Source organism: Argiope bruennichi, chromosome 4 (genome assembly GCF_947563725.1).
Source record: "Argiope bruennichi chromosome 4, qqArgBrue1.1, whole genome shotgun sequence".
Lineage (NCBI taxonomy): Eukaryota > Metazoa > Arthropoda > Arachnida > Araneae > Araneidae > Argiope > Argiope bruennichi.
In genome coordinates this window covers 139,707,161-139,732,337 of record NC_079154.1, presented here as the reverse complement: position 1 = coordinate 139,732,337, position 25,177 = coordinate 139,707,161, and the positions used below count along the sequence as shown (strand labels likewise).

The 25,177-nt window shown below is 31.6% G+C and overlaps 1 protein-coding gene across 6 annotated transcripts in view; it reads right to left on the bottom strand.

The window, feature by feature from the left end:
• Nucleotides 1-1,869: 1,869 nt before the first annotated feature.
• The window catches only part of LOC129966121 (potassium voltage-gated channel protein Shaw-like), a 468,708-nt gene continuing 445,400 nt past the window's right edge, over nucleotides 1,870-25,177 (bottom strand). For all 6 annotated transcript variants that reach the window (XM_056080501.1, XM_056080499.1, XM_056080505.1 and 3 more), the window contains one exon: nucleotides 1,870-4,436. In XM_056080501.1, the coding sequence (XP_055936476.1) occupies nucleotides 4,075-4,436 (362 nt within the window). In that variant the 3' untranslated portion in view covers nucleotides 1,870-4,074. The remainder of the gene's footprint in view (nucleotides 4,437-25,177) is intronic.

Sequence of the window (25,177 nt, the reverse complement as noted above, 5' to 3'; positions counted from 1 at the left end):
ACCTAAGATTTTGCAATCGAATTTCAGTTGCAACTGAAATAAAATAGTTAAATTGATTTGCATATTTTAGTTGCAACGGAATATAATTGATTAATTGCCATGTTGCTGAATTACAATTAAAAGCGATGACACACTTGACAATTTGAAATTCTAATTTATTGTACAATTTTGTACAATATAAAAAAAACGATAAAATATCTTGTGGTAATAAAAGGACTTAAAAAAATTCGATTTGCATTCCCTCACTTTCCAAAATGTAATATTAAATTCAACAATGATCAAATAGTTTCTGAGTTGCATTATAAGAAAACAATAATACACCATTTTTTTAAAAAGTAATAATTTTTGTTATAACAAATGAGTAGCTCTGAAATTGGAAATTGCAATGATTAGTTCATTGTTTGTATTGGTTTACTTATGGAATAAAGAGCAACAAGGAATGTCATTCACTCCTTATTAAAAGTTATGGGGCACTTAAGAGCTGCAAGATGAGCTGTTGTTTAATTAGGTAAGCGTAAAATTAGGTAGCGTTATGTAATTCTGATATAAAATCCCAGGTCTGGCTGTGTAAAGAAAATAAAGAAGGTTATTGGGGAAGTGTTATGTGTAGTAGTGGTGCAATTTTTGCAAAGTGAAAAATTTGATGACTGATCGATTTTTTCAGAGATTTGGCCGGCGATTCATTCTCTTTATATAATTCTGGTGTAAAATCCCAGGTCCAAGAGGGTTATTAGTGAAGTTTTATGTGTGGCTGGAGGTTTCGGGAAATTTGTCTCGAGATTGGGTACGGCGCTTTCAGAGACATGTGTTCAGAATTGTTTACTATAGTCAGTGCGTGTTCATCAAATAAGAAACTAAGCACATAAACATAGAGAGTACTGAGATTTACAATTTTATTATCATTTCATACAAAACCATTCTTACAATGAACGTAAAGGCTTTGCCGTTAAAGGCATCATCATCGGCAGAGAATTAATTCATTTGCGCTTGATTCTGGAGAGCTAGAAGCGGGCGAAACGTCGAAATAGAATTGCCTGGTCCCGTTGAACAACTCACGAGTCTGATATGATGGGAAGTTTTCGAGACAAAAGCTCTGATGTTCCTTTTGGTTGGCTTGCTTCGTTGTCAACATCGGTCAAAGAATGAGATATTTCTCTCACCATAATGTAAGCGCTCTCTTTATATGTTTAGAGTCAATATAAGCACGTAATTCAAAGAACTACTGGTTGTTTCTTTCTCTCTATAAGCAAATGATCTGTACTGCTTGTTTGATTATTCCGTGGACATTATGCATTTGAAATTGTTAAGACAGATGTTCAAAAATGGTATAAGCTAAGTTGCGTGCTTCTATTCAAACAAATATTACTGTTGCGATAGGTGCTGTAAATTCTATTTTATAAAGAAAACAAAAAATTGACTAGAGGTGAAATATTTTGCACAATCACATAATTTTAAATATATATATATATATATATATATATATATATATATATATATATATATATATATATATATATATATATATATATATATATATATATATATATATATATATATATATATATATATATATATATATATATATATATATATATATATATATATATAACAGTTACTGCATTTATACTCAAGGAATCTGTTTTATTCTAATCTCTGAAAAAAGATTTAGATGCGGAAACATATAGTGCTAAAATAGTATAAAACATTACAGTTTTGTTGAATTTTAGTGTATAATTTGAAGAACGGTTGCAATTAAGATTTTAGCATTAACTTGAAAAATTTAGTTTCTCAATTTTCCTTCAATTTCAAAAATGTAGCTTTTATTATTAAAAAGAATTGAATATTTTGAAAAAAAAAACTATTTTCCTCGAGTAGCATGCTTAAAATCTTACAGCAAAAAAACATTTTTGTGCACTTTGAAATGATTAAAATTTAAAATATTTCATTTGGCGTCTTTAAAAATGCAACTTATTATATTATGAAACATATTCTGGGAAGTTGTTTCGGTATAGTTAAGAAATGATTGCATATTTATATATTGTTTTTTACTTTAAGCAAAAAATTTCTGATCATCGACGTGTATTCACAAAATCACGTGATTAATTAAATGTAGTCTACGCAATCAGTATAGTTTTTCATTGGCTCTCGACTGAAAAAGAATAAATATTAAAATTCATTATCTAATTTTTGATGCCACATAAACTTTAATGCCGATAATCGGCATTGTTCCACTTTTAAATTTGTTTTAGAATAAAGCATTTAAAGATCATATTTATCTTTTTGTCATTTTCCATCAGTTGCGACAAGCCACTTAAATATATTAAATAATAATACGTTTCAATAATTTTGTTTTTTTATTTTTACTTGACATTATTTCAAATAAACAGAGTTTTAGTTTTATAAAATAGCTGTACAAATTTAGTCTAATAAAATAAGTCCTTATAAGTAAGACCAAAAATTTAGTTGTGAAAGTGTGTTGAAGTGTTCAGAATTACTCTTGAATTATGTGGAAGAATGCCATTAAACAATTCAAATGTCTATTGAAGATTATATCTGCCAACTAAAACGAGTCATTTCGTGAGGCTGATTAGAAATCAAAACAATATGACTTTAAAGTGTTTTTCTCATCATTATTCGTATAAGTAAATTCATCTCTCTACCGAACGGTGAAACGAAGAGAAAAAGCCACCGAAAAAAAACTTACAAATGTTTCAACGTTTCAAATGTCAAATATTTCAAATTTTATTAAATGTCCAAAATGTGATGACTGATACATAATAGCCTTATGGGATATAGTTACAACATTATGCAGAATTGTTTTTTAAAAATGAACGTTTTTAGAAAATTTGAGATAAGAATCTGAATGCCTTTAAAAAGTGATTGCAATGTGAAATTAAATGCGTTTCTAATTAAAGCTGAAAGTGATACTAGCATTTTTCCCTTTTAAAGTGCAGAGCTGCAGAACCACCATGTAATTATTCCAAAAATTAATTTATTCTTATTTCGTAACTGCTGTTCGTTTTTCGTTATTGAAACTTTATTTATTATTTAATATTAAAGTCAAAAGTCATTTTTAATCACATCTTATTACCGGAATTGGGTTCCGGAGGTCTCATTTGAAACTTCATCTCAGTGGTAAGATATTTCTCGTTGGAGTTCGGACTAGCTCAAGAGATCGGTTGCACATAAGTAATCGAAGTGATTCATGAGAAACAGCAAAAGTGATAGAAGCGTATCCGGAATTGCTGTGATATTCAAACATTGGCTCTTCTCCAATTGTTTTATCCCTATTCGAGAAAAATTTTCTCCTTCTTCTAAATTGCTTTCATTTGCTGTATATTCAATTGTTTCGTTTTAACAGTCTCACGACTTTCAATTTACTATGTATTAATGTAATATTTTGTTTTTATTATAGTAAATTAATTATTTAGATAAAAAATAGTCGTTCACCGGAGAAAGTAATGTGTAGATAACTACATTTTATAATCGTCATTCCAGCGTTCACTGGGAATGGAGTGCATCAAAATGAAATGGAAACTGCTTATTTAAGAAACTAAAGTCAAACATTTTTTTTAAATTTTACAATGAATATAAGAAGCTTTGGGCTAATTTTTTAGACTCTTTTAAAAACAAAAGCAGGAAAATATTTTTGCTATACAGATTATTTCTGAATATATGAACAGCTATAACTACACTTAAAATAAAACAAGCGGTTAAGAAGCTTTACGTATGATTAAGAATTTCAAATGTTATTGATTTTTCTGAATTGGAAGGCTCTATCATATTTTTGAATGCCCATTTTATAAAACTAACGAAGTTATCAACAACTTGTTTAGTGCACGTTATGTTGCTTAAATAGAAGAGTTCAAGGAAATTCTCAATGTATCGTTTTTCCTTAGTTTCAAGCAGATACAAAATGAGCCACAGAACGAGTAAAAATAAACCAGAACTACAATTTGATGCTAACAAGCTCATTGACCAGTCGAATAAATGAGTCGCTTCTCCCCTCGGCGGCAATTTATGAGAGGAACCCGAAACTCATCTCTATGGCGACATGGCATTGGATACGCGCGTCTAGAGTGAGGTAAGCACTCCGTCCACGGGGGTGGTAACGTGGATGGCGGGTGAGAGGGTGGAGGATCGTCGGCTGGGCGGCTTGGAAGAGCAGGGGGGCGGTTGGAGAAGATCGGCTGCAGACGAGAATCGAACCCGGGGAAGGGGTTCATCGCAGCTGGACTGGGGCGCGGCCTCCGAAGAGGATGCCCTGGACAGGCTGGTCGGAGAGGCACCAGGCAGGCACAGGCTAGGATTGGCGGCTGAGGCGAGCGACGGGAGGCCGGACATGACCGCACCAGCCACGCCGAAAGCACCAGGGTTCGAACTTCCGCCGAGACGAGAGATTCCGGGAAGCTGGTTCATACCATTCGTATTGGCACCTGAAAAAAGCAATGGAAAAGAAATGTGTCATTGTCTTACAATGAATATACATATGTAATTCTATACAAAATCATTAGCATATTATACTATACATTTTATGCTTGTAATTCATGTATTGTAGTTCCGGAGACAATGGTTTATGTAATCTAGCAATAAAATCAAGAATAATCGATAACAGCTGGAAGAAAACCGAAGAATTTAAGATCATATTTTATGAAGCAACTAAAACAAATGCTCGAAAATGTGAGAATTCACAGTGTCTCTCCTTAACTGTAAGTTATCCGTAAACATTTCCAGAAAATAACCAGTCGTATCTAGTCGTTCAGGTGTGAATCAGAACATCAACTAGATTGTCAAACGTGAGTGAGGCATATTTGTGAACCACGGTCTAGCAAGCTTGAGCTCCTTTCCAATCAAATTGGCCGTGGAGAAACGAGGAATTGACTGTGAATTTTTAATTGGAACCGTATAACATCTAAGGATATGGAAAGAAAAGAAAAAAAAATTCGGCATTTTAGAAATTAAATCTAATGGGGGACGATGGCATCGCACTCTATAAAAAAAATGGAAAATCACATGAAGAGTTTACAATAGATTTATATCCATCTAGTAATTATCCTTAATGTTTCACTTGTCCTTATGTTTCTATAAAATATATTTTGGCTTTCACAGACAAAAGTCTGGTTTGGCGCATCACAGTCAAAACCATGGCTCTTGCGCCAGAAAAATCCAACCAAACAAAAGCACTAAAATGAGTTTTTTTTTTAATTCTCCATGAGTAAACATGGAGAATTAAAACATGGGAATTCTGACATGAGTAAAGCGCAAATCACACCGGTTACTTGAAAATATCACTGAGCATCGGGTAATCCCACTTGGGTAATTTACGATTACCTATGTATGCTACATTACCCTCTAAAGATTATATCCGAAATTTTGAAACATTTTATCTTCTCAAGAAGCAAAAGCCAATATTGCTCAATTAGAATCATGTAATTATGTCAGACACATTTCTTAATTATTAAGTGTTAATTCCAAGAAATATTAGAACTATCTATTAACATTTTTGCAATTTTATGTTGCAGTTCAACCGTTGTCGCTGGTTTATCCTTTAAACTATACGGTAATGACAACCGATGTTGAATGCCTAATCTCACCTATTCTATGTCAGTAACAACTGAATTTGGTCTCACACATGAGCGACCGTATCATTAGCGGAAGAATTATATTTAATTTTGTGCATCTTAAAGCTCTAACTGACAGATAAGGTTTTATAAAAAATATCTTTGAATTATGTAGTTTCCATTAACATAATTTTTTCACAGAATATCGATAAATTTTCTTAAAAATTTTATTTTATTTAAACATTCTAATTATATTAAAGTGCGGCTTATTCAAGACTTCTTTGAGCCGAGGATAATAATACAATGTTAGTCTTTTCCAATACTGCAAGCTTAGTGATATGTGATTGTAGATTAATGTACGTTATGTTGAAACCTCAAACAGATTTTTTTTTATTGAATTTTTCTCAAGAAAACAGATTAAGGGAAAGTTTTTCCCTTGATCTTTTGACTTTTTTCTATACTAACACTATGCAACGAATTTCGGTTTTGTTAAGTAGAATAGAACAAAGAATTGAATATGCATTTCAGATCTCTTTTAGTGGAAAGGATGGATCCAAAACCTTATTAATATCTGCAATAAAGATGTGTAGACCGCATGTCAAATTTTATTTATTTCGATTTTTATGTTTTTATTATCTTGTATGCAATATATAAAGAAACTAATGTAATTGTCAAAAATTTGAACTCGACATTCTGATAAACCTCCTTGAGTTTGAAAACACATTTTTGGTATTAAATCTGTCTATATGTGATAAATATAACTCAAAAACACATATACAAGATGAAATTTGGTATACGGTCCATGCATCAAATTTTTAGATTTCTGTCAGGTTTTGAGCAAACTGTGTTCAGAGAAAATCTGTTTGTTCATCTGTTCAATATAACGACGAAACGAAGAGAACTAGATCAATAGCGTTCAGAACATAAATTTAACATCTATAATGCAAATTCTTATCAAATCTTGAACCGAATCCAACAACAGGTCGATTATCTGTCGGTCTGTATTTTCAGAAACTTATAAGTTAAACCGACTCCTGCAAAATAAAGAGAGCTACACGAATTCAACATATATAGTGTAGATATTTAAAAAACAACTGAGCCAAATGAAACTGGAGTTTGACCGTCTGTCGGTTGGCAATTTTAGAAGCGATTCAAATGGGCGACTCAAAACCACGATGGCTTAAATGTATCGTCAAATTTGTGTTTCAATTAATTGGAAAGAAACGTGTATAAAACGAAAATTCGATTTCCAGATATTATTAACCGCGCGCCAGAGATTTATCGCCAAAACACTTGCCATAGATCACACAATCGATGCAATAACAATACTTAATTCACACCAAATGTTAATACTAATTAATTATTGTAAGCCAATACCACGGAATACGTTCTCTGTGATAACACCTGTACAAGAGCATGCAACAGGTCCTGCTGGTTCTATCATCACATACCCATACGCAAGGACAAATAAACAAAAACAAAAAATATTCATTGTCTGATTCCATCCACAATTTGATAAAATTCAACAATTTTTTTCTTAAGACAGTATACAAAATTTCATTCTTCTAATTGAAATCGATTATTGAATTTATAGAGAAGATATGCGTTTGAGAGGATGGATCAAAAAGTAAGTACACTTGGTTGCAGTTGACAACGCACTGTAAATAGATAGCAGTGATTTGACGGGGGTGCTGAATAGAAATAAAAAGAAGCAAAAATAAGTGTCGTGCTTTTCTGGTCTTCGTCTTTGGAGAGCGATTCGTAATGACGCGGCAACTGCATCCGTATAACAATTTGGAAGTAAGAAGGACTATACGTTTTATAGGTTAATATTTATGAACATTTTTTTATGGATTTAACGCTTGCATCGAACATAAATTAATTGAGAAATTATTAGTGTTCAGTGCAAATATTCAATACCGAAGTAGTGTCCAAATGAAAACGGCCGCAAAGATATCACTAATGATAACTGCCCAGCGCGACCTGAAAATGATGAAAACGTTTACATTGTCAAGCAAGTTATTAGGGAAGTTTGAGAATTTTGGACATTTCATATGGAAGTGTTCATTCCATCATTACGAACATCTGCAATTTCGAAAGCTGTGTGCAAGATACTTGCTATAATTTAAGGCTATAGGAAAATACATTTGCGATCGGGCTTCAATGTCCTCTAACAGTTCAACATTCAGAAAGGAACATTCCAACTCTTGCATTGCATAATCACTGGGAATGAATCATCATGGAGTTTCACTATTCCACTTTTACAATGAAACATTCTGTCACGGAATAGCTGCACAAGGCCTCTTCATGGAAGAAGAAGGAGCAAAAAACCACGTCAATTCGAAAAGTCATAGTCAGTCAATTGTGAATATAGTTTGCACAATGAGTTAGTTTAGTTATATTAACATCCTGTTTTAAAGCATCACTAGGCCTATTTTGGGAAGGACCACGTAATTTAGAGCCGTTATCAGATGAAAAGAGCGAAACCTGAGCTCGCACTCCCCTCTTCAAACTTCCACACCACATCAGCGGGAGGACATTTGGCCCTGAAGGAATTAGCGTGCGCCAGACCAGCTTACAGAACTGTTTTTCGGTGAAATTGGTTCTCGAGCCTGAAGCCCACCGCTTCCAACGCCGAGACCTTACCAAGCCTAGGGCCATCGCGGCCCTAGGCTTGCACACTGAATTCATGGCTAAAGAGTGGAAAATAACATGCGACTCGCATTAAAAATGTTATGAAGTTCGAGAAAAGCTATCAAAGACTGTCAACGCAGTCAATTAAGCGATAAATCACACTGCTGCACTGATTACATCAGACCCCATACAGCATACAAATTTGATTAAGAAATTCAAATGGACAAATCCCATCCCCCATCCAGAAATCCTCATCCACCAAACAGCACTCAGTTAATGTGAAGCGATTTTTTTTCTTTCTTTCTCACGGTTCAAGAATAACTTTTCCGGTCAATATTGTCGAACCTATAACGAAGTTAAACTGGCTGCATTGAACTAATTAGAAAATGCATCTCTTCTCGGCCCTTTTGGCTAAGATTAAAAAACGCTGAAGGTGAATTTTATTTTACTTGCTTTGGATAAACTTAATATACAATGCGATAGATGTTTTAATTCGTTTGCAGAATACATCGAGAAAAAAAAAAGCTCAGGATATTCAAAAAAGTCATCTTTATTTACATTAATACTTTTCTTTTGTGTCATTTGTAACTTACATTTTTGATCGATCTAAGTTATTCCAAAACCTGTTTCAGATCCAGAGAAGTCTAGAATGTAGAGATTCACAAAAATTTCGCAACAGAATTGATGCTTTCTATATCTTTTTGTGTGAGCCGAATTTGAGAAAGTTCATAGTATAAGACAGATTCAATTTTGTCCAATTAACTGAAATAATCAACGAATGTTGCAATGAGTAACTCTTCTTGCTGCACTACTCTACTAGTTTCTTGGAATTCCAATGTGGAATGTCGTCGCTATGGAAACGACGAAAATCGTTGCCACTTCTAAGGGGAAGAAACAATTTTACCAAATACTGGCTAGAAAGGTTTAGCTGCAGGATGAAAAATGATGCTTACGCTCATATCTACAGGGTGCAGTAAGGAAGTATAAAAACCCAATTTTACATGGTGCAGAATGGCAACAATCACTTCTCTCACATTTCGGGTCTTTTGAAGAAGGAAATGTTCAACTCGGCGCAGTTTACTCTAGTATTACAGAATTGATGAGTTCTTTTTTTTTTTTTTTTTAATATGTCTGTGTTTGAGGGAAGTTGGAATGGAAAGGGAAAAATAAAAACTGGAAATGCTGCTGCCTGATGAATAAGGATTTTTCAGGAAACTGCCTTTAACTTATTGGCATACAGTCTTTCCGAAGTGTCTCAAAATTTACGATAATTCGTTGTTTTTCAGGACAAACACGAATACAAATTGTAAAAGAAATTTCACTTTCTAAATTTCTTAACTATGTAATTAGGTAGAAAATAAAATTTTCTCGAGGTTATTTAAATACAATTTCTTGCATCTTAAATATGATTAAAATTAAAACTACGATAAAACCTTTTCCTATTGTGCCTAAGTTATGCTATTTCACGGTAAATAACAATTCTTTCAATAAGCGAAAAGGTTCTCAAAATAAAATATGATCTAGGTTTTGGCACTAACCTTTTTCACTCTCCTAATAGTTACTTTAAACTATTAGGAGAGTGAAAAAAAAGTTTAGTTAAAACTTAAATTCCTTCATCTATTCCATTTCCCCCATTTTGTTTTCCCTAATTCATTAAAATCTTGAAGAATTTGAAATATATATATGTATATATACTATATATATAACAATCTGTATGTGTGGATTCTTTAACAATTTTGATTCTTCATGATATTGCGAAAACAGTCCAATTTTTATTTATTATAAAAGTTTATTTGTAAACGAGCTTAGCGCAGCGTATCGATTAAAATGGCAGAGAGTGAGAAAGTATTTTGGACTTCAGTAAGCTCACACAGTGATCACATGCTAAACTCCACGTCAGTTATCAGTGACAGACTCACAGTATGAAACAGGATAGAAAACAAACAAAAAACATTCTATTAATAAACTAATAAATACTTCCAAATTTTTCTTCTCAAAATATTTCAATGGCTTTCATTAAAAGATGGCAGACACCTTGTATGTAAGGTGGATTTAAACAGAGAGAACATCGGCGGGCAAAATGGATAGAAAATCCATATCGGAAGGGTGTTTAATGAGTTAAAAAGCCATTGTGGAAAAATAAAAAACGACGCAATTCAGAAATTGGGAGCCAGAGTTTAAGCGATTAATGATTTGAGTGATTTTAAAATATAGATAAATTGAAATCAAGTAAAATATATAGTATAGTAACATTGATCAATTGATATCGTGGAACAGATAGTATTTTTACTTTTGAAAAGATACAGAAATATTTCTTCATATTACAATTTTAAAATTCTCGGACCGAAAAAAGAGAATAAGATATAGAAAATACCATTGACAAACCATTTTGATCTTTTATGATTGTCAATCGACAGTAATTAATTTCCACCTTTAAGTGAGAAAATAGTAAGAATTCTTTCTAATTTTCACTCTACTTTTTAATTGTATTTACTATTTTTATATCTCTAAAGGTGGAATTTTGATAGTCATGGTCATGATCACTGATAGTCATGGTGTGTTCTTCCAACTGGGACTACACCAGGCGAACGATACATTCATAATGCTCTGCGGCCTCATATTCTCTGATGCTGTTATTCATATTCTATGATAAATTATTTTCATATACAACACATCATGCCCTTAAACAGTCGCTGCCCGGAAGTGTCTAGATAGCGAGATGCCTCAAATGGCCAACAAGTTTTCGAAATCTGAATGAAAAAATTCAAATGCTTTGGGGAGGAGTCTTGCTGGTCAACAATGCCCTCTAATAAACAAGGACACGTTCCTCCGTGGACTCACTGAGGAATGGGATAAATTACCCAAGCAACTGCTGGACAATGTTGTGTAAATTATGCCTCAGCACAAATCCAATCCACACGGCACATACTGACATTTTCCGCCAGAATTTCTGTAGATGGTAAATGCATTTTCTTCACTTTTACGCATTGAACTCAGAATAACCATTTTGTCCCTTGAGCACTGTTCAAACTTTTTTGGACTTCAGAGCATAATAAATTATCGCTATTGTATCCAACTACGCTTACTTTTTATGCGCTTTATATCCGTTTGTGTTCCGTCCTTAGAAATTATCCACCAATCACGATGTATTATTTAAAACTAATATTTCAACCAAATAATAATAATTGCTTATCACAAATGTATTACTGCAGTAAATAAACTGTAAATTATATGCTTTACAAAAGATATGTAATCTACACATAATTTTTAATCCTCCACAATGGTTTTATTGTTCAATTCTTTTTTAGATATAAATCAAATCCTCCCAATATTTTGAACATATTTAATGGTTATTTTTTTTTTTTTGCACTGTTATCTTTTACTGAATCCTTGGTAAATCTCCCAATCTCTCGGTACGATCATGCATCCAGGGGTGCGTTCTCAGTAACTTTACAATATTATAATATTGTCTCCGTAAGTATACAAATATGTCATAAACAAGTACAGAAAAGTTTTTTAAAAAAGAATTATTCTTCATCATCCAGGGATACTTTTATTTAAAACAGAGAGATGCACTCACTGAGCGAGCACACAATTGAATTCTGCTTTTGCGAGGACCACTTAATAAAATCCAAAGAATGGCACTGCGAAGATACAATCCATGGTTGATTAAATCTTTTTTCATGGAGTGAAAAGCTTAACATTTTACACGAATCTGACAAAAACGTCAGTCCACAAAAAGCTTTAGCAGAAGCCCTTGAAATTTCAGCGTTGACATTAACTACAATTGTTAAATAACAAATAGTAATTTTAAAAGTATCTCCAGGAGATGTTGGAAATAAAAAAGAAATCGAAAGTCACACTTTTTTTCTATCCTTAAGTTTTGCACCGAGAAAATAAACATTAATTGGCCTTTGATCAAAGAAAAGCCCTTCAAATTATCGAAAAGCGCAAGACTTTACTGCATCCATCGGTTAGATCAACTTTTTTTAAAAAAAGATACCAAATAGTCCAAAAAAAAAAAAGCTTCTGGAGGAAGCAAATGAAAATATATTAAATGATTCGGAAGAACAGTTGCCCAGCTTGACTGAAGGGCATTCATCATTCAACATTTACAAGGCAGAAGAAACCGGATTATTTTAGGATTTAAAGCCCGACAAAATGCTTTGCATTAGAAATAAAAAATGATTTGGCGGAGAAAAATAACAAAACGAGGATTACGATTTAGCTTGCGGTTGATGCTCATGGGATTGACATTGAAATGCTCATGGGATTGAAATCATCTGCAATAGGAAAGGCAACAAGGTCACGATGTTTTAAAAACGGAAAGACCTTACCGACAAAATACGCAGCAAATGGACGATACTATATGATTTCTTCCCTGTTTACAGATTTTTTGACGTTTTTAGATAAGTCTATGAGGATATAAAAGAGAACAATTTCTTTGGTTATTGATTAATATACTCATTTCAATTTTAAAAAAAACGTCGAAATACTGTTTTTTTTGCAAATTGCTTCAGTTATTAACATCCAGCATCATTCATTCTGTAGAAGTTAATTACATAAAATTCCTTATAAGAAAAATTTTAAGATCGTTGTACACTGTGGAAAACAATAAGTTTCAAAAAATATTATTGAAAAAGACTTTCAGAATTCGGGATTTCCAAGATCACAAGTGAAAATAAATGAAAAGGAAGAGGTCATCGTTCCAGTGGACCCTTTCGAAGAACTCACATGAAAAGAACTCGCTCCTAGGACATACGATTATGTCAAATGTGCTGAAAAACTGTCTATCAATGCAACCGGAGTAAATGAAATTATTATCGGAACCAATGACTAGCGAGTCTGATGCAGAAATCGATATCGAAACTTTCATTAAAACTTTACTTTTACTGTTACTTTTTCTGATGCTTTACAAGGTTTGAAAACATATCTAATGTATCAGTATGTAAATCATGCAGTATTTTCTTCATTCCAAAAAGTCGAAAATAACTTTTTCAAGTCAGGAATCAAGGAAACTGTGAAATATTACTCCGTACATACTTTAAAATTGCATTAAAATTGTTACTATTAAAATTGTAAGATTTCCAATTGATAAGTGTATAATAATATTCACTGCATTTTTAGCAACTGAATGAAAAAAGTATACAATTTCTAAACTTGGATATTTTTGTATAGTTGCTTATTAGCGCTCTCCCGTAAGGCAAGTGCAGATTTTTTTTTTAAATTTTTAATTTTGGATCCCGATATTGCAAATAATTTTCGATTTATCAAATAAAATTTTCGATCCAGATGTATTCGTTAAAGCAGGATTCGACAATAATTTTATTTGCCATTTTATTCTTCAATTAACTGATTCTAAGAAAAAAAAATGGTTGAAAACTGAACATTTATAATGATGAATTACAAAATATATTGCAAGCTAAATAATAGCGGACATATAAAAGGTTTTAAAAGCTTAGACTTTCTTAACGAAATAAAAAATAAGCTCTTTCATTTTTAATGATGATGATGATGTCGTGTCCGCATTACAGTGGAAAGGGGGTTGCAGTAGCTTTTGAGGGTAAAGACTCCTAAGCACTCGAGGAAAGAAGTCTGACTACTAGTTCATATGAAGATGACACTCACGCACTCGCATGCACAACCCCTTTTTACAGGAGGTGGGGGGGGGCACTTTCATATACCTCACAGATAGAAGGGGAAGAACAACCATGACCGAACTAGGACTCAAACACGGGACCAGATCACAGGGAAGACACGCTATCTCTAGGCCAGGAAGCCAACTTTCCATTTTTAATTAAAATATATTATATAAAATATCTTTAAGATACGAATCGTTGAAAATGGTATCAGGAAATTGTACCCAATGAATATCAAGAGAAAGAAAATTCCTAAGTAATAATAGAAAATTAAGATACATTTAAAAACAATTGTAATCCCATTTCGTTTAAGAGTATTTGTTGTAACCATAACATCGTAGCGATTTTTATTTCCAATTCTAAATTTTTGATAAATTATTATTTTTTTGTATACTAATAAACAGGCTTTTAAAAATTAATACTATTAATTTTCATTTATATTTGATACTAGTTGCCTTTGGCGACCAGCCGGTTCGCCAATCTTAATGCTCGCTAAAACTTTCAATTAAATATTTTATGTAACTTTAATAGCTTCTTCCTCAACATAATTTTAAACAAATTTTAATAGGCATATAATTCACTCATTCTATTTTAAGGCCTTAAACCTTAATGTATTATGTATCTCTCTCATTTTCTGTCAAGTCATGTAAAATGTTCACTTTAAATTAAAGTGGAAATCATTAAACTACAATTAATATAAAAAAGAACATTTTCTTTGATAAATCAAAGCATTTTTTTAAAAAAAATATGAGTACTGAAAACAGAATCGTGCACCATTTAAATCACATGCGCATTACAAAATAATTTTCATAATTTATGCAATACTTCAAGAATTATTCGACAAAAATTTATCGCATTCATCATAAAATTCAGTTTTTAGTTTTACTTTCAAAAGGAATTAAATGACGTGAATTACAATATTTCATTTTGTTTCGGTCCATAAATATACTTCCAAAATTACAGTCTAAATTTTATACGGTCCTTTGGTTCTAAGGAATAATTTTCTACGCAATATTCTTTACACATCAACTTTTAAATAAATAAGTGAATGTCATCTGCTATCAAATATTGTCGATTTACGAAGTTTTGAATGGAACAATCAAGTTTTAGAACAATCAACATTTGAACCCTTTTGAGAAATCCAGGGCACTATCATCTTAAAGATGGTCGCTGGAAAGGTCTAAAATCGCCCGTTTTTATTGAATGTAATATTCAAATTTTCATACTTCTGTCAGTTTTAGTGACTTATTTAGTTGATTGGAGAGTAATTCTATCTATTTAAAATATTGATATCTCAAGAATATTTTGTTTAATATGATTCACAGGGTAGAGAATTTAGGTAAAAGCTAAACATTCGTAATTTATTAAAACATTTATTGACTCAAGTTACATAAAATATGGTTATTTACTTCTTTTAAACCATTTATTACATGTATTTCTATTATTAAAGGTTTACAAATGGGGTCAATTCATGTGACGTAAAAGTCACATGTCATGAGCTATCCGCGCATGGCATTTAAGTTTCGTCCGCACCGCTTTCGCCGGTTAGTCTGCCATTAACATACTCCGCCGAATATGAAGCGGATTTTTTTTTGTTTACATTTGAAATTATAATTTTTGTGTCGTTTTCTTTCCTTATATTATATGTTAAAAGAGGAAATACTGGTGTGCTGATGGATGCATGCTTTAATGCGAAACACAAGAGTGACTGTCATGATAAAATGTTTTCTTATTTTCCTTTCAACAATCCTGCTTAGGGTTGGTACATTTGGTATAGATTTTTTCAAGCCTTCGAAGTCGGTGATATGCTTCGATCATTTTGAAGAATTCATTTAGTGTGTGTTCATTTATTAAATCGTATTTCGTATAGTTTTCAATATGCTTAGAAGGTTTTAAAATGTTTACATGAATATTACATTGCATTTTCTAAAAAAATCTTATATAAATTTAATTAATGTAAGTAAACAAACTCCTGCTGCAAAAATAACAACTGCTATAATGCTAAACTTAGGTGGAAGTGAATAAATTTCTTAAAGATTTATTTAATAGGTGAAATCTTTACTAACTACTGAAAATTGAATTTTCTTATTGACTGTTATAATATATATATAATTGATGTATTTTATTAAAAGTGCTCTTAATTTTATAAATTGAATGCTATATATAAGAAATATATATATTTATTTAAGTTTTGAAAACACATGTCATTTAATTAAATATATAAATTAGTTAAGTATAAAAACCATTAATTAATGTCAGATAATTTCTGCATTTGATTTTCAGTTTTTGGCATTATAATAAAATGCATTATGAGGTTTTACTTTTTTATTATGAACCTTAAAGTTTTCTTTATCTTTTAGTAATTCATGTTATTCAGTTATTGCTGGGTAATCATGTCTAATAACAAAAGAGCAAAATGGATGGCTCTGGAAAGCATTATTACTAGTTTTCTAATTACATTTGCAGATTTATGATGGATTCAAAGTGAATTTATATCAAACAACTTTTAAAAATGAAATGTCAATAGTTTATTGTATTTAAACTGAAATTGACTGTTATCATAATATCATGTTATAACATTGTGCACCTCAGTGATTTCTGTTTTAATAAATACAGGTCTTTTCATTGAAAATCAATTTCCATATCAGCATTTATTATATAATTTTTATTCCCAACTTCATTGCGACATGCATGTTTTACTTTTTTTTTCTATTTTTTTAACATATCAATTTTGAATTATAAAATTCTGTAAAAGCATAAAAGTATTTCTTCTAACTCATCTTTATATCCTATTTAACTTCTCTTTCTCTCACTTTGTGTATATATATATATATATATATATATATATATATATATATATATATATATAAAAATAAATATATATCATAACCTTATTCTTGTTTATTAAATTTACTGAATTGTATGTTTTATTTTATGATCTTCATTCAATGTAATTTTTATCAATGTAACTTTAACATTTTAAAAAAAATTCATAAATATTCTGCTTGAAAAGTATATTGTTCAACATAATGTTTTTATTCATGATAAAAAAAAAAACTGATGTTTAGTATTTAGAATGTTTCTGTTGTATAAAATTGATTTCATCATTTACATTGACATTCTTGTCATACTGTGTTTATATTTTTTTCTAAGTGTCTAGAAAAATAAATGTTGATAAATAGTTTTTTGAATTAGTGAATACATTGAAACATCCATTTGATCACATTTTTTCAAATAATTATCATATATATTTTATATATATTTTTGTAATGTGTAAATAAAAAATATGAAAGTGTAATTTTGTTTGTTTTCCTTTAATGATCTCTACAAATTAAAATGAAATAACTGATTCGTAAGTTGCATAGATTTAAAAAAAGGTATCTATACCTTTTATAATTCATAATTTGACATTGTAAACATAATTTATTCAATATACACTAATTTGAATTTCATATTCTTTCCTCTGAGCAAACTGAAAACATTAAAGTCTCAATATTAATAAAAATCATTACATAAGAAAATAAACGTAATAATTTTATTAGTAAGCTTTAAAATATTAACTTATCTAAGAGTAATAATTAATTTTTAAAAAGAACTATATTTATAAGATTCAACATTCAATAATATTTAAATAATATGTAAAAAAAAGAACATATGTAATTTTTCAAAAACACTGCCATAGTTATTTGTCAAAATGTATCCTTTGGATAAAAGGAGGGGAAAAAGGATATGGGAAAGGAAATAATAAAGCAGCACCAAACGAATTAAAAAGCGACGTTAATTAATTATGAAAACACAATAATTCCATTGAAAATACTAATTAAAATTTCAATATAAGAAATAAAATTATATAACTACAAACATTTGGAGAAAATAATTCAAAATAATATTTTTTTTTAAAAAATCAGAAGTTTTTAATAATTTATCAGCTAGCGTAGCATTTACTAAATAATGGTTTCATCAACGTTATCGGCAGATATCCCGACATGCGCAGAACAGTTGAAAATTGAACAGAAACGGTTTGTTTGGTACCTGACACGTGACCGTGAATTGACCCCATTGGGCGTGGGGCCCTGAATTGAAGGGATATATATTGAATCATGTTTGCCTTAAATAATGCTGATTAATTGAATTAATATTGTAGATATTTTTTAAAAAATCATTGAAAACTTTGTCTTGCATTTATTTTTTTAGAAAATATTATATTTCTTATATATTTCATTTTATACAGTCACGGGATGAAAATGATATTTTTCTAGATTTAATTTCCAGTAATAGTTAACTTATTTTTTAGTTAAGCTTTTATCAATGTGATGGCAACACTTAAATTAAAAACTAATTTTTTTAACATGCACGTGAAACATGCTCGTACAGGTTAAATTTTATTTTTATTTTGCACAAAATAAAATGTTAAAAAATATCGTTAAAATATTTTTTAAAAAATTCATTAAAAATATAAACTTAATATATATGTTAAAACATTAGTATCATCAAAAAGATAATTTTATGAACTTTAACGTGATGTAAAATCGTGTTTTTGCGATAAAATTTTCCGAAGTTATTTCAGAAAAACGAAAAAATTTTGCTTAACTTTTAATTAATTAAAATTTTAATTATAAATTAAAGAAATAGCTCCGAGTAACATATTCCCGACCTCCAAGATATGCACTTGCCAAATCTGGTAGTTATAGATCAAACGGTCAGTCCTGTAGAGCGCCAACACACATACATTGAGCTTTATTATAAGCATAGATATAGATAATATAGATATTATAAAAGATCATAAAAAAACTTTTTCCTCTTTTTACTTTTTAGAGAATATCATATTTCCAATTTTTTTCGCTTCTAACAGACACGTGCTGAAAATTAAACTTTAATATATTTAATTTGCAATAATAGTTTATTTATTTTTTAATTTTAATTTCTGCCAATGTGATGGCAACACGTTAATAAAAGATTATTTTTCCCCATTGACTTGCTCGTGCAGATTAAATTTTATTTTTATTTTGTCCGAAATATAATGTTGAAAAATAGGGTTAAAACATTTCCTTAAAAATTCGTTAAAAATCAAAATTTAATTTATAAAGTATTAATTAAGTAGTTAAAGTATTGATATCATTAAAAAGAGAATTTTTTGAACTTTAATTTGATGTAAAAATTATTTTTGTCCGATAATATTTTCGGAAGTTATAGCGGAAAAACGCTGAAATTTTACTTTGAATTTAAAATTTCTGAACGCTGAAGGTGCACATTCACTCCGAGGTGCATATTTCCAGCCTCCAAGGTATACGTATGGAAAATTTGGTAGCCGTAGGTCGAACGGTCTGGCCTGTAGAGCGCCAACACACACACACACACACACACACACACACACACACACACACACACACACACACACACACACACACACACACACACACACACACACACACACACACACACACACACACACACACACACACACACACCACATTGAGTTTTAGTATAAGTGTAGATAATCCGAGTTGTTTATATCTTACATCCATCAGCCATTCACAAAATGGACTGAAAAATCTAAAAATGGATTTACTTTAATTAAATGCAACTGTCTCTTATTTTGATAGACCAACTTCAAAAATCGATGTTTCTAAAATTCAGAGAAGAAGGTTCATTTATTTTTATCACACAGAATTTAAAACACGTTCTTTACTGGGCAAATGTATGCTTTCCTTCGCCATTCATCTTCTCAATTGCATGTAGAGAAATGGGAATCGTCTGCTACAGTCATTATTTTCGGCCATATGTTGTAAAGTCGTTTTTCATTTTGCATCAGATTTAAAAATTTTGTCCAGAGGAGAATTTCTTTCTATAAATAGTGATTTCTACTTCATATTTCTTCGCCTGGAAATAAATGCCGAACAATCGACTCGCTTTAAATCTTCCAGATTCTTATAGATTAATAAGGTGTTTTTTTTTTTTTTTTTGTCAATAAAGAAATAAATATACATAAGTTTTTCGAAAGTTTTTATTTGAAAAAAAAAACCATGGATGAATGTAATAAATTCCAATATGGAAAAAAGTAAAAACAAATTTCAAAATATATATTGCGTTTTCTTAAAAAACAAAATTTTCTTATTTTGGAAGATCATTGGTTATCAACAAGATATCTTATGTATCGTGAAAAATGACACAACGATTCTGAGTACTTTAAGACTAATCTCTAATTTTCTTAGAAATTTTGATCGCGCCCTTCTTTGGGATTATTTTTTTAATAACTGATTTAAATTTTGTTGGACTTTGTCTTTTTTTAATTATGAAATTTTAAGCAGGGTAATATGCAAATTTCTCTTCCATATTAAAAGACAATTAGATTGAAATGAGATGAGCTGATTTTGTTAATGGAATGCATGTGCAATAATCCTGCATTGAGATGACAGAGGGCGTGTACATTTTCGATGCATTATGCCTTTCTATGTGAACACCAACAAGCTGGTTTTTCACTTCATGCATGATGATGTGCAAGGCGAATTGATATCCTTTGGAATGCTGCCATTCAAACAACGAAGCGGAACATTGAGTGCAACTGAATAGTTCTGAACAAAGCCTACTGATTTTGAATTCTTCTTGTCGTCTTTAAATTCAATTTACGCCACATATTTTAGAATTATTTACCAAGGGAATGAATACTAAAATACATTTTGATTATTTACATATCTATTCACTTAATTTTAAGGATGGTATTTTATTTTCAATAAATGGAAACTTCACCCTTTTTAAATTTTAGTTTAATGCAGCGTTTCTCAACCTGTGGGGAGCGAGCATATTTGAGGGGGGTGCGCGTAAATATTATTTAAAAAAACTGATTAACTGGCTGAAAGGAAAGCACACATACACATACAAGCACACATACACACATAAGCACACATACAAAATACATTTCGACATATTTAATAACTTATTAGAGTAAAACAACTTACATAATCAAAACATACTAAATTAAAACAAATTTAATAATTGTTAGTGACTTCCTGGGAACTGTCTTGCAGAGCGAAGTTTTTCGAAGGATGGCTAAATATTAGAAATAGCCACTCTCAGTTCTGCCGAGATCTATATTTTGTCTTCAAAGAAGCCACAGTAGAAAATCCAGTTTTACAAAGGAAGGATGCAGAAAATGGTAATAGAAAGCGAAATGCCCTTGTTTTTAGTGCAGAAAAATCATCCTCTACTCCTGCCCAAAATTCAAATAGTGATTTATTACTAAATTGTCTTTTAGTTTCGTCCCTTGTCGTGAAGTCTATGAATTTTTCTTCCTCATCAATTAAGAGTCCTTCAGGAGTCTTATGAAATGGATCCCTAACTCACTCGTAACTTGCTATCAGTTTGTCGTCAGCAAGAAAATACTTTTTAAAATTCTTTGCCAGTATTGCTAATTGATTTGCAGTGGTTACACAAACTACTTTTACATGTTCTTCTTCAGCCTTGTAAGTTTTAGTACAATCATCCACATTTGCAAACATTGTTAGTTTTCTTTGCTTTAAATTTCTGCTCCACAATTCCAATTTTCTACAAAAAGCATTAACTTTATCACTCGTATCCAACATATGTGTATTTGCTCGTTGGAGTTGAAGATTCAAGTTATTTTATTTCTTGAATATGCCAACCAAGTAGCTCAATTTCATCGCAGATAAATCATTGCGAAAATTCTCGGCTTCCAGTCTGTTTTCTTCTTCTAGGAAAATGGCGATTTCTTCTCTTAATTCATAAACACGTTGCAAAAATTTCCCACGTGATAACCCGCTAAAATAGTAACGCTGAATGTACTGAACACATGTCTTTACAAAGTGCGGAAAAGATTCTCGATTTCAGGGGGTCTCATTTTTATATAATTTACTACGGTTACAACTGTAGTTAACACAATATTCAGACCAGGACTCATTTCTTTCGAAGCCAAAACTTCTCTGTGGATCATGCAATGTGTCCAGACGCACTGAGTCGATTTTTGTTTCACAAGTGCGTGTATACCTTGGAATCTTCCGGACATTGAACGAACACCATCGGTGCATATTCCGAAGCAATTTTTCCATTCTATGTTTGTCTCGTTCATAAAATCATTTAAAATAGCAAATAATACGAGGGCCGTTGTTTTGGATTCTATTGGTTTGCAGAAAAGTAGTTCTTCGTCCACTGACATATTATCACAAAATCGAACACAGGCGATTAAATGAGCATCTTTATTACTATCTGTTGCTTCATCAAGCTGTATTGAAAACAATTTGTCACGCAACTTCGAGAAAAGCTAACTCTGTACATCTTCAGCTATATCGCCAATTCGACGAGCAACAGTATCATTTGAAACAGATACGGACTGCAATTGTTTTGAAAAATTATCCCCATAGTTTCTACAATCTCAATTGTTGCAACAAAATAAACTCTTCACCAATGATGTGAGGTTTTTTACATCTTGCTATTTTATATGCAACTTTGTGAGATATAATTAAAGATTTTTTATTCACGGACAAAGTTTCTTTAAAAAATGATTTTTGCTTTTTATATGATTTTAATTTTTATTGGAAGAATTCTCTTGGTTTGTTGACGTACTCACTATGAAGCGTTTCAAAATGTCGTTTAAGTTTATTAGGTTTCATGCTGCCTGCGGCCAATATTTTTGAGCAAATGATACACAGGGGCCTTTCTTCTTCATTTACTTCAGTACTGGTAAATCCAAAATTTAAGTATTCTTGAGAATATTTTCTTGATTTTATTTTCGGAACCACGCTCGTCTGTGTACTTGTTGATGCTTGACTGTCGTCTAATGCTCGCTTACTTCCGCTTAAAAATTTATTCATGAATCTGCATAAATCTACTGTCGTAAATATTTAATATGGTGAATTGCAATTAACACGAAAACATATATAACATACGCATTCACTATATATTCGATAGCGATAGAATGATCGATTCGAATGAGACTATCTAGAATTGAAACTTGCGTTAACGAAGATTTTCCTTCTTCCTATGAGAAAACATCTGCGCATGCTCGAGACGCCATCGGTCGTGTGGACTCTCTTCCACAAACATTACTTATTTTTTTCTCTTTTGTTTAGTCATGCTTCTGTTTCATTTCTTTTATTATTCGAAAAAATGTAGTCCCAGTTTCTAAATTTAGCTCACCCCGTCTAGGTTAACTTTTATTAACGAATTTTTATACTTTCATATTCTTTTAACGTCATCTCCGTGTTTGGCTTTCATTTCAAATATAATATTTAAATTTTCTCCGCTTTCATTCGCTTTATCTGTTTACTGCCCACTTTGCAAAATGCCAGATGTGATTTCTCGCCAATGTTGGCTCGCTTTTACTCTTTTTTTGGCAGTTAGTTAAAAATAATTTAAAAACAGAATACAAAATGCTCAATATGCATTATTGTTGTATACATTTTATTGTAAGCAGGAGGGGGGGGGGCGAGATAAAAATTACGATTGAAAACTGGGCCGCGAATACTGAAAGGTTGAGAAACGCTGGTTTAATGCTTATTCATGTAACTGAGGCGTAACAGCCATTTATTTATGAAATAAAAAGGGCTTAGAATCGGTTCAACTCATCAGATGAGTGCTGTCACGGTTTGACATCGAATCAGACAATATTCTTATTCAGATACTTTCATTAAAGACTCTGCTTTCGATTTCTTGGATGAAAGGGCATTTGTTTATGGCGTAAATATAAAACTCAAAGCCATTCTCAAAAGTAAACACAACCTCTTTTAATGAATTCCAAACTACATATACATCTTTTTTAACACCGTTGCCATTCGGAACAAAACAAAAGCTGAAACATAGACAATATTAATAGATATAGAGAATCAACGCGACATCCTCCCACCTAAGTTAACATTTTACATTAAAACTTTAACTTACACATAGTTACAAGAAAGATATATAAAATTAACAAAATTAAAATTGTTCACAAGTCCAGTCTTTTAGGTATTTTGACCGTACGACCTGTTCTAGTCTTTTGAAACTGTGGCTCAAAGCTTACATCACACACATTGTTAGAGCCAGACTCTTTACAAGTTTCCAACTTCTTAGTTGAAAAGTTCTCAACAGTAAGATCATCATTAGAGACTTCTAGTGGATACAGTCTCTGAGTCGGTCTTTGTAATTCTCCATTTGCCGTTTTAAGTCTCACAAGTCTTGTTACTCCATCTTGGCCTGGAATAATCTCTATTATTTTTCCCAGTGGCCAATTCAGTCGCTTGGTGTTGTCACTTCCTATCAATACAACATCACCGATATTCACTTTCACTGATCTTATCTTATTCGATTTTTGAATAAGTGCTCCTAGATATTCGGATCTAAATCTTTTTCGAAGATCCTTTTGTAAGTTTTCTCTGTATTTGACTCGTTTATTCAGACTTCTGTGTCCAATATCATCAAGATTAGGAACACCACTTGTTTGAATGTCTTGAAGAAATAGAGATGGACTTAAAGGCATCAAAGTAACATCATTTTCAGTAACATAGATCAATGGACGGGAGTTGATCACTGCTTCACAGGCGCAGAGAATGGTGATCATTTCTTCGGAAGTTAAAGAAGCTCTTCCTAGTACTCGCCTCAGTAAACTCTTGAGAATACCTATTAATCTCTCCCACCAACCTCCCCACCATGAGGCAGCTGGCGGATTAAACTTCCATTGAATTGGTGATATAGATGTATCATCAATAATCTGCTTCCAGTTTAGATCTCGTACGCATTTGAAGCTCCTACAAAGTTAGTTCCGTTGTCACAGTAAATTATTTTACTTCTTCCTCTGCGGGATATAAATCTTCTAAGGGCTAGTAAAAAACTCTCAGTAGACATGGACTCAACCAATTATAGATGCACTGCCCTGTATACGGCGCAGGTGAATAAGCAAATCCAGGATTTGGTGTTAAATTTAAAGATCACTGGACCAGCAAAATCAATGCCACAAATTTCAAACACAGCCGCTTCTCGGAGTCTGTCGTTTGGAGGGGTTTCTGTGCAAACTTGCACGCCTTTTGCAGAAAATCTTCTACATACGGTGCATTTATTAATCAGAGATCTCACCGTTTTTCGAGCATTAAGAAGCCAAAATCTCTCTCGAAGAATATTCATTAAAATTTGGGTACCAGCATGTGCATTTTTCTCGTGATAATATCGTATTAATCTCTTGACCACCTCATGATCGGACGGAAGAAGAGCTGGAGTTTTAAACTCTTCTGAATCCTGTCGAAAGGTAAGTTTCGTTTTCAGTCTGAGGATTCCACTCTGATCCTTAAATACTCCTAAAGTTTTTAATTTATTATCTCTCTCGTCTGCAAAGCAATCCTCTTGAACCATTTTGATTAA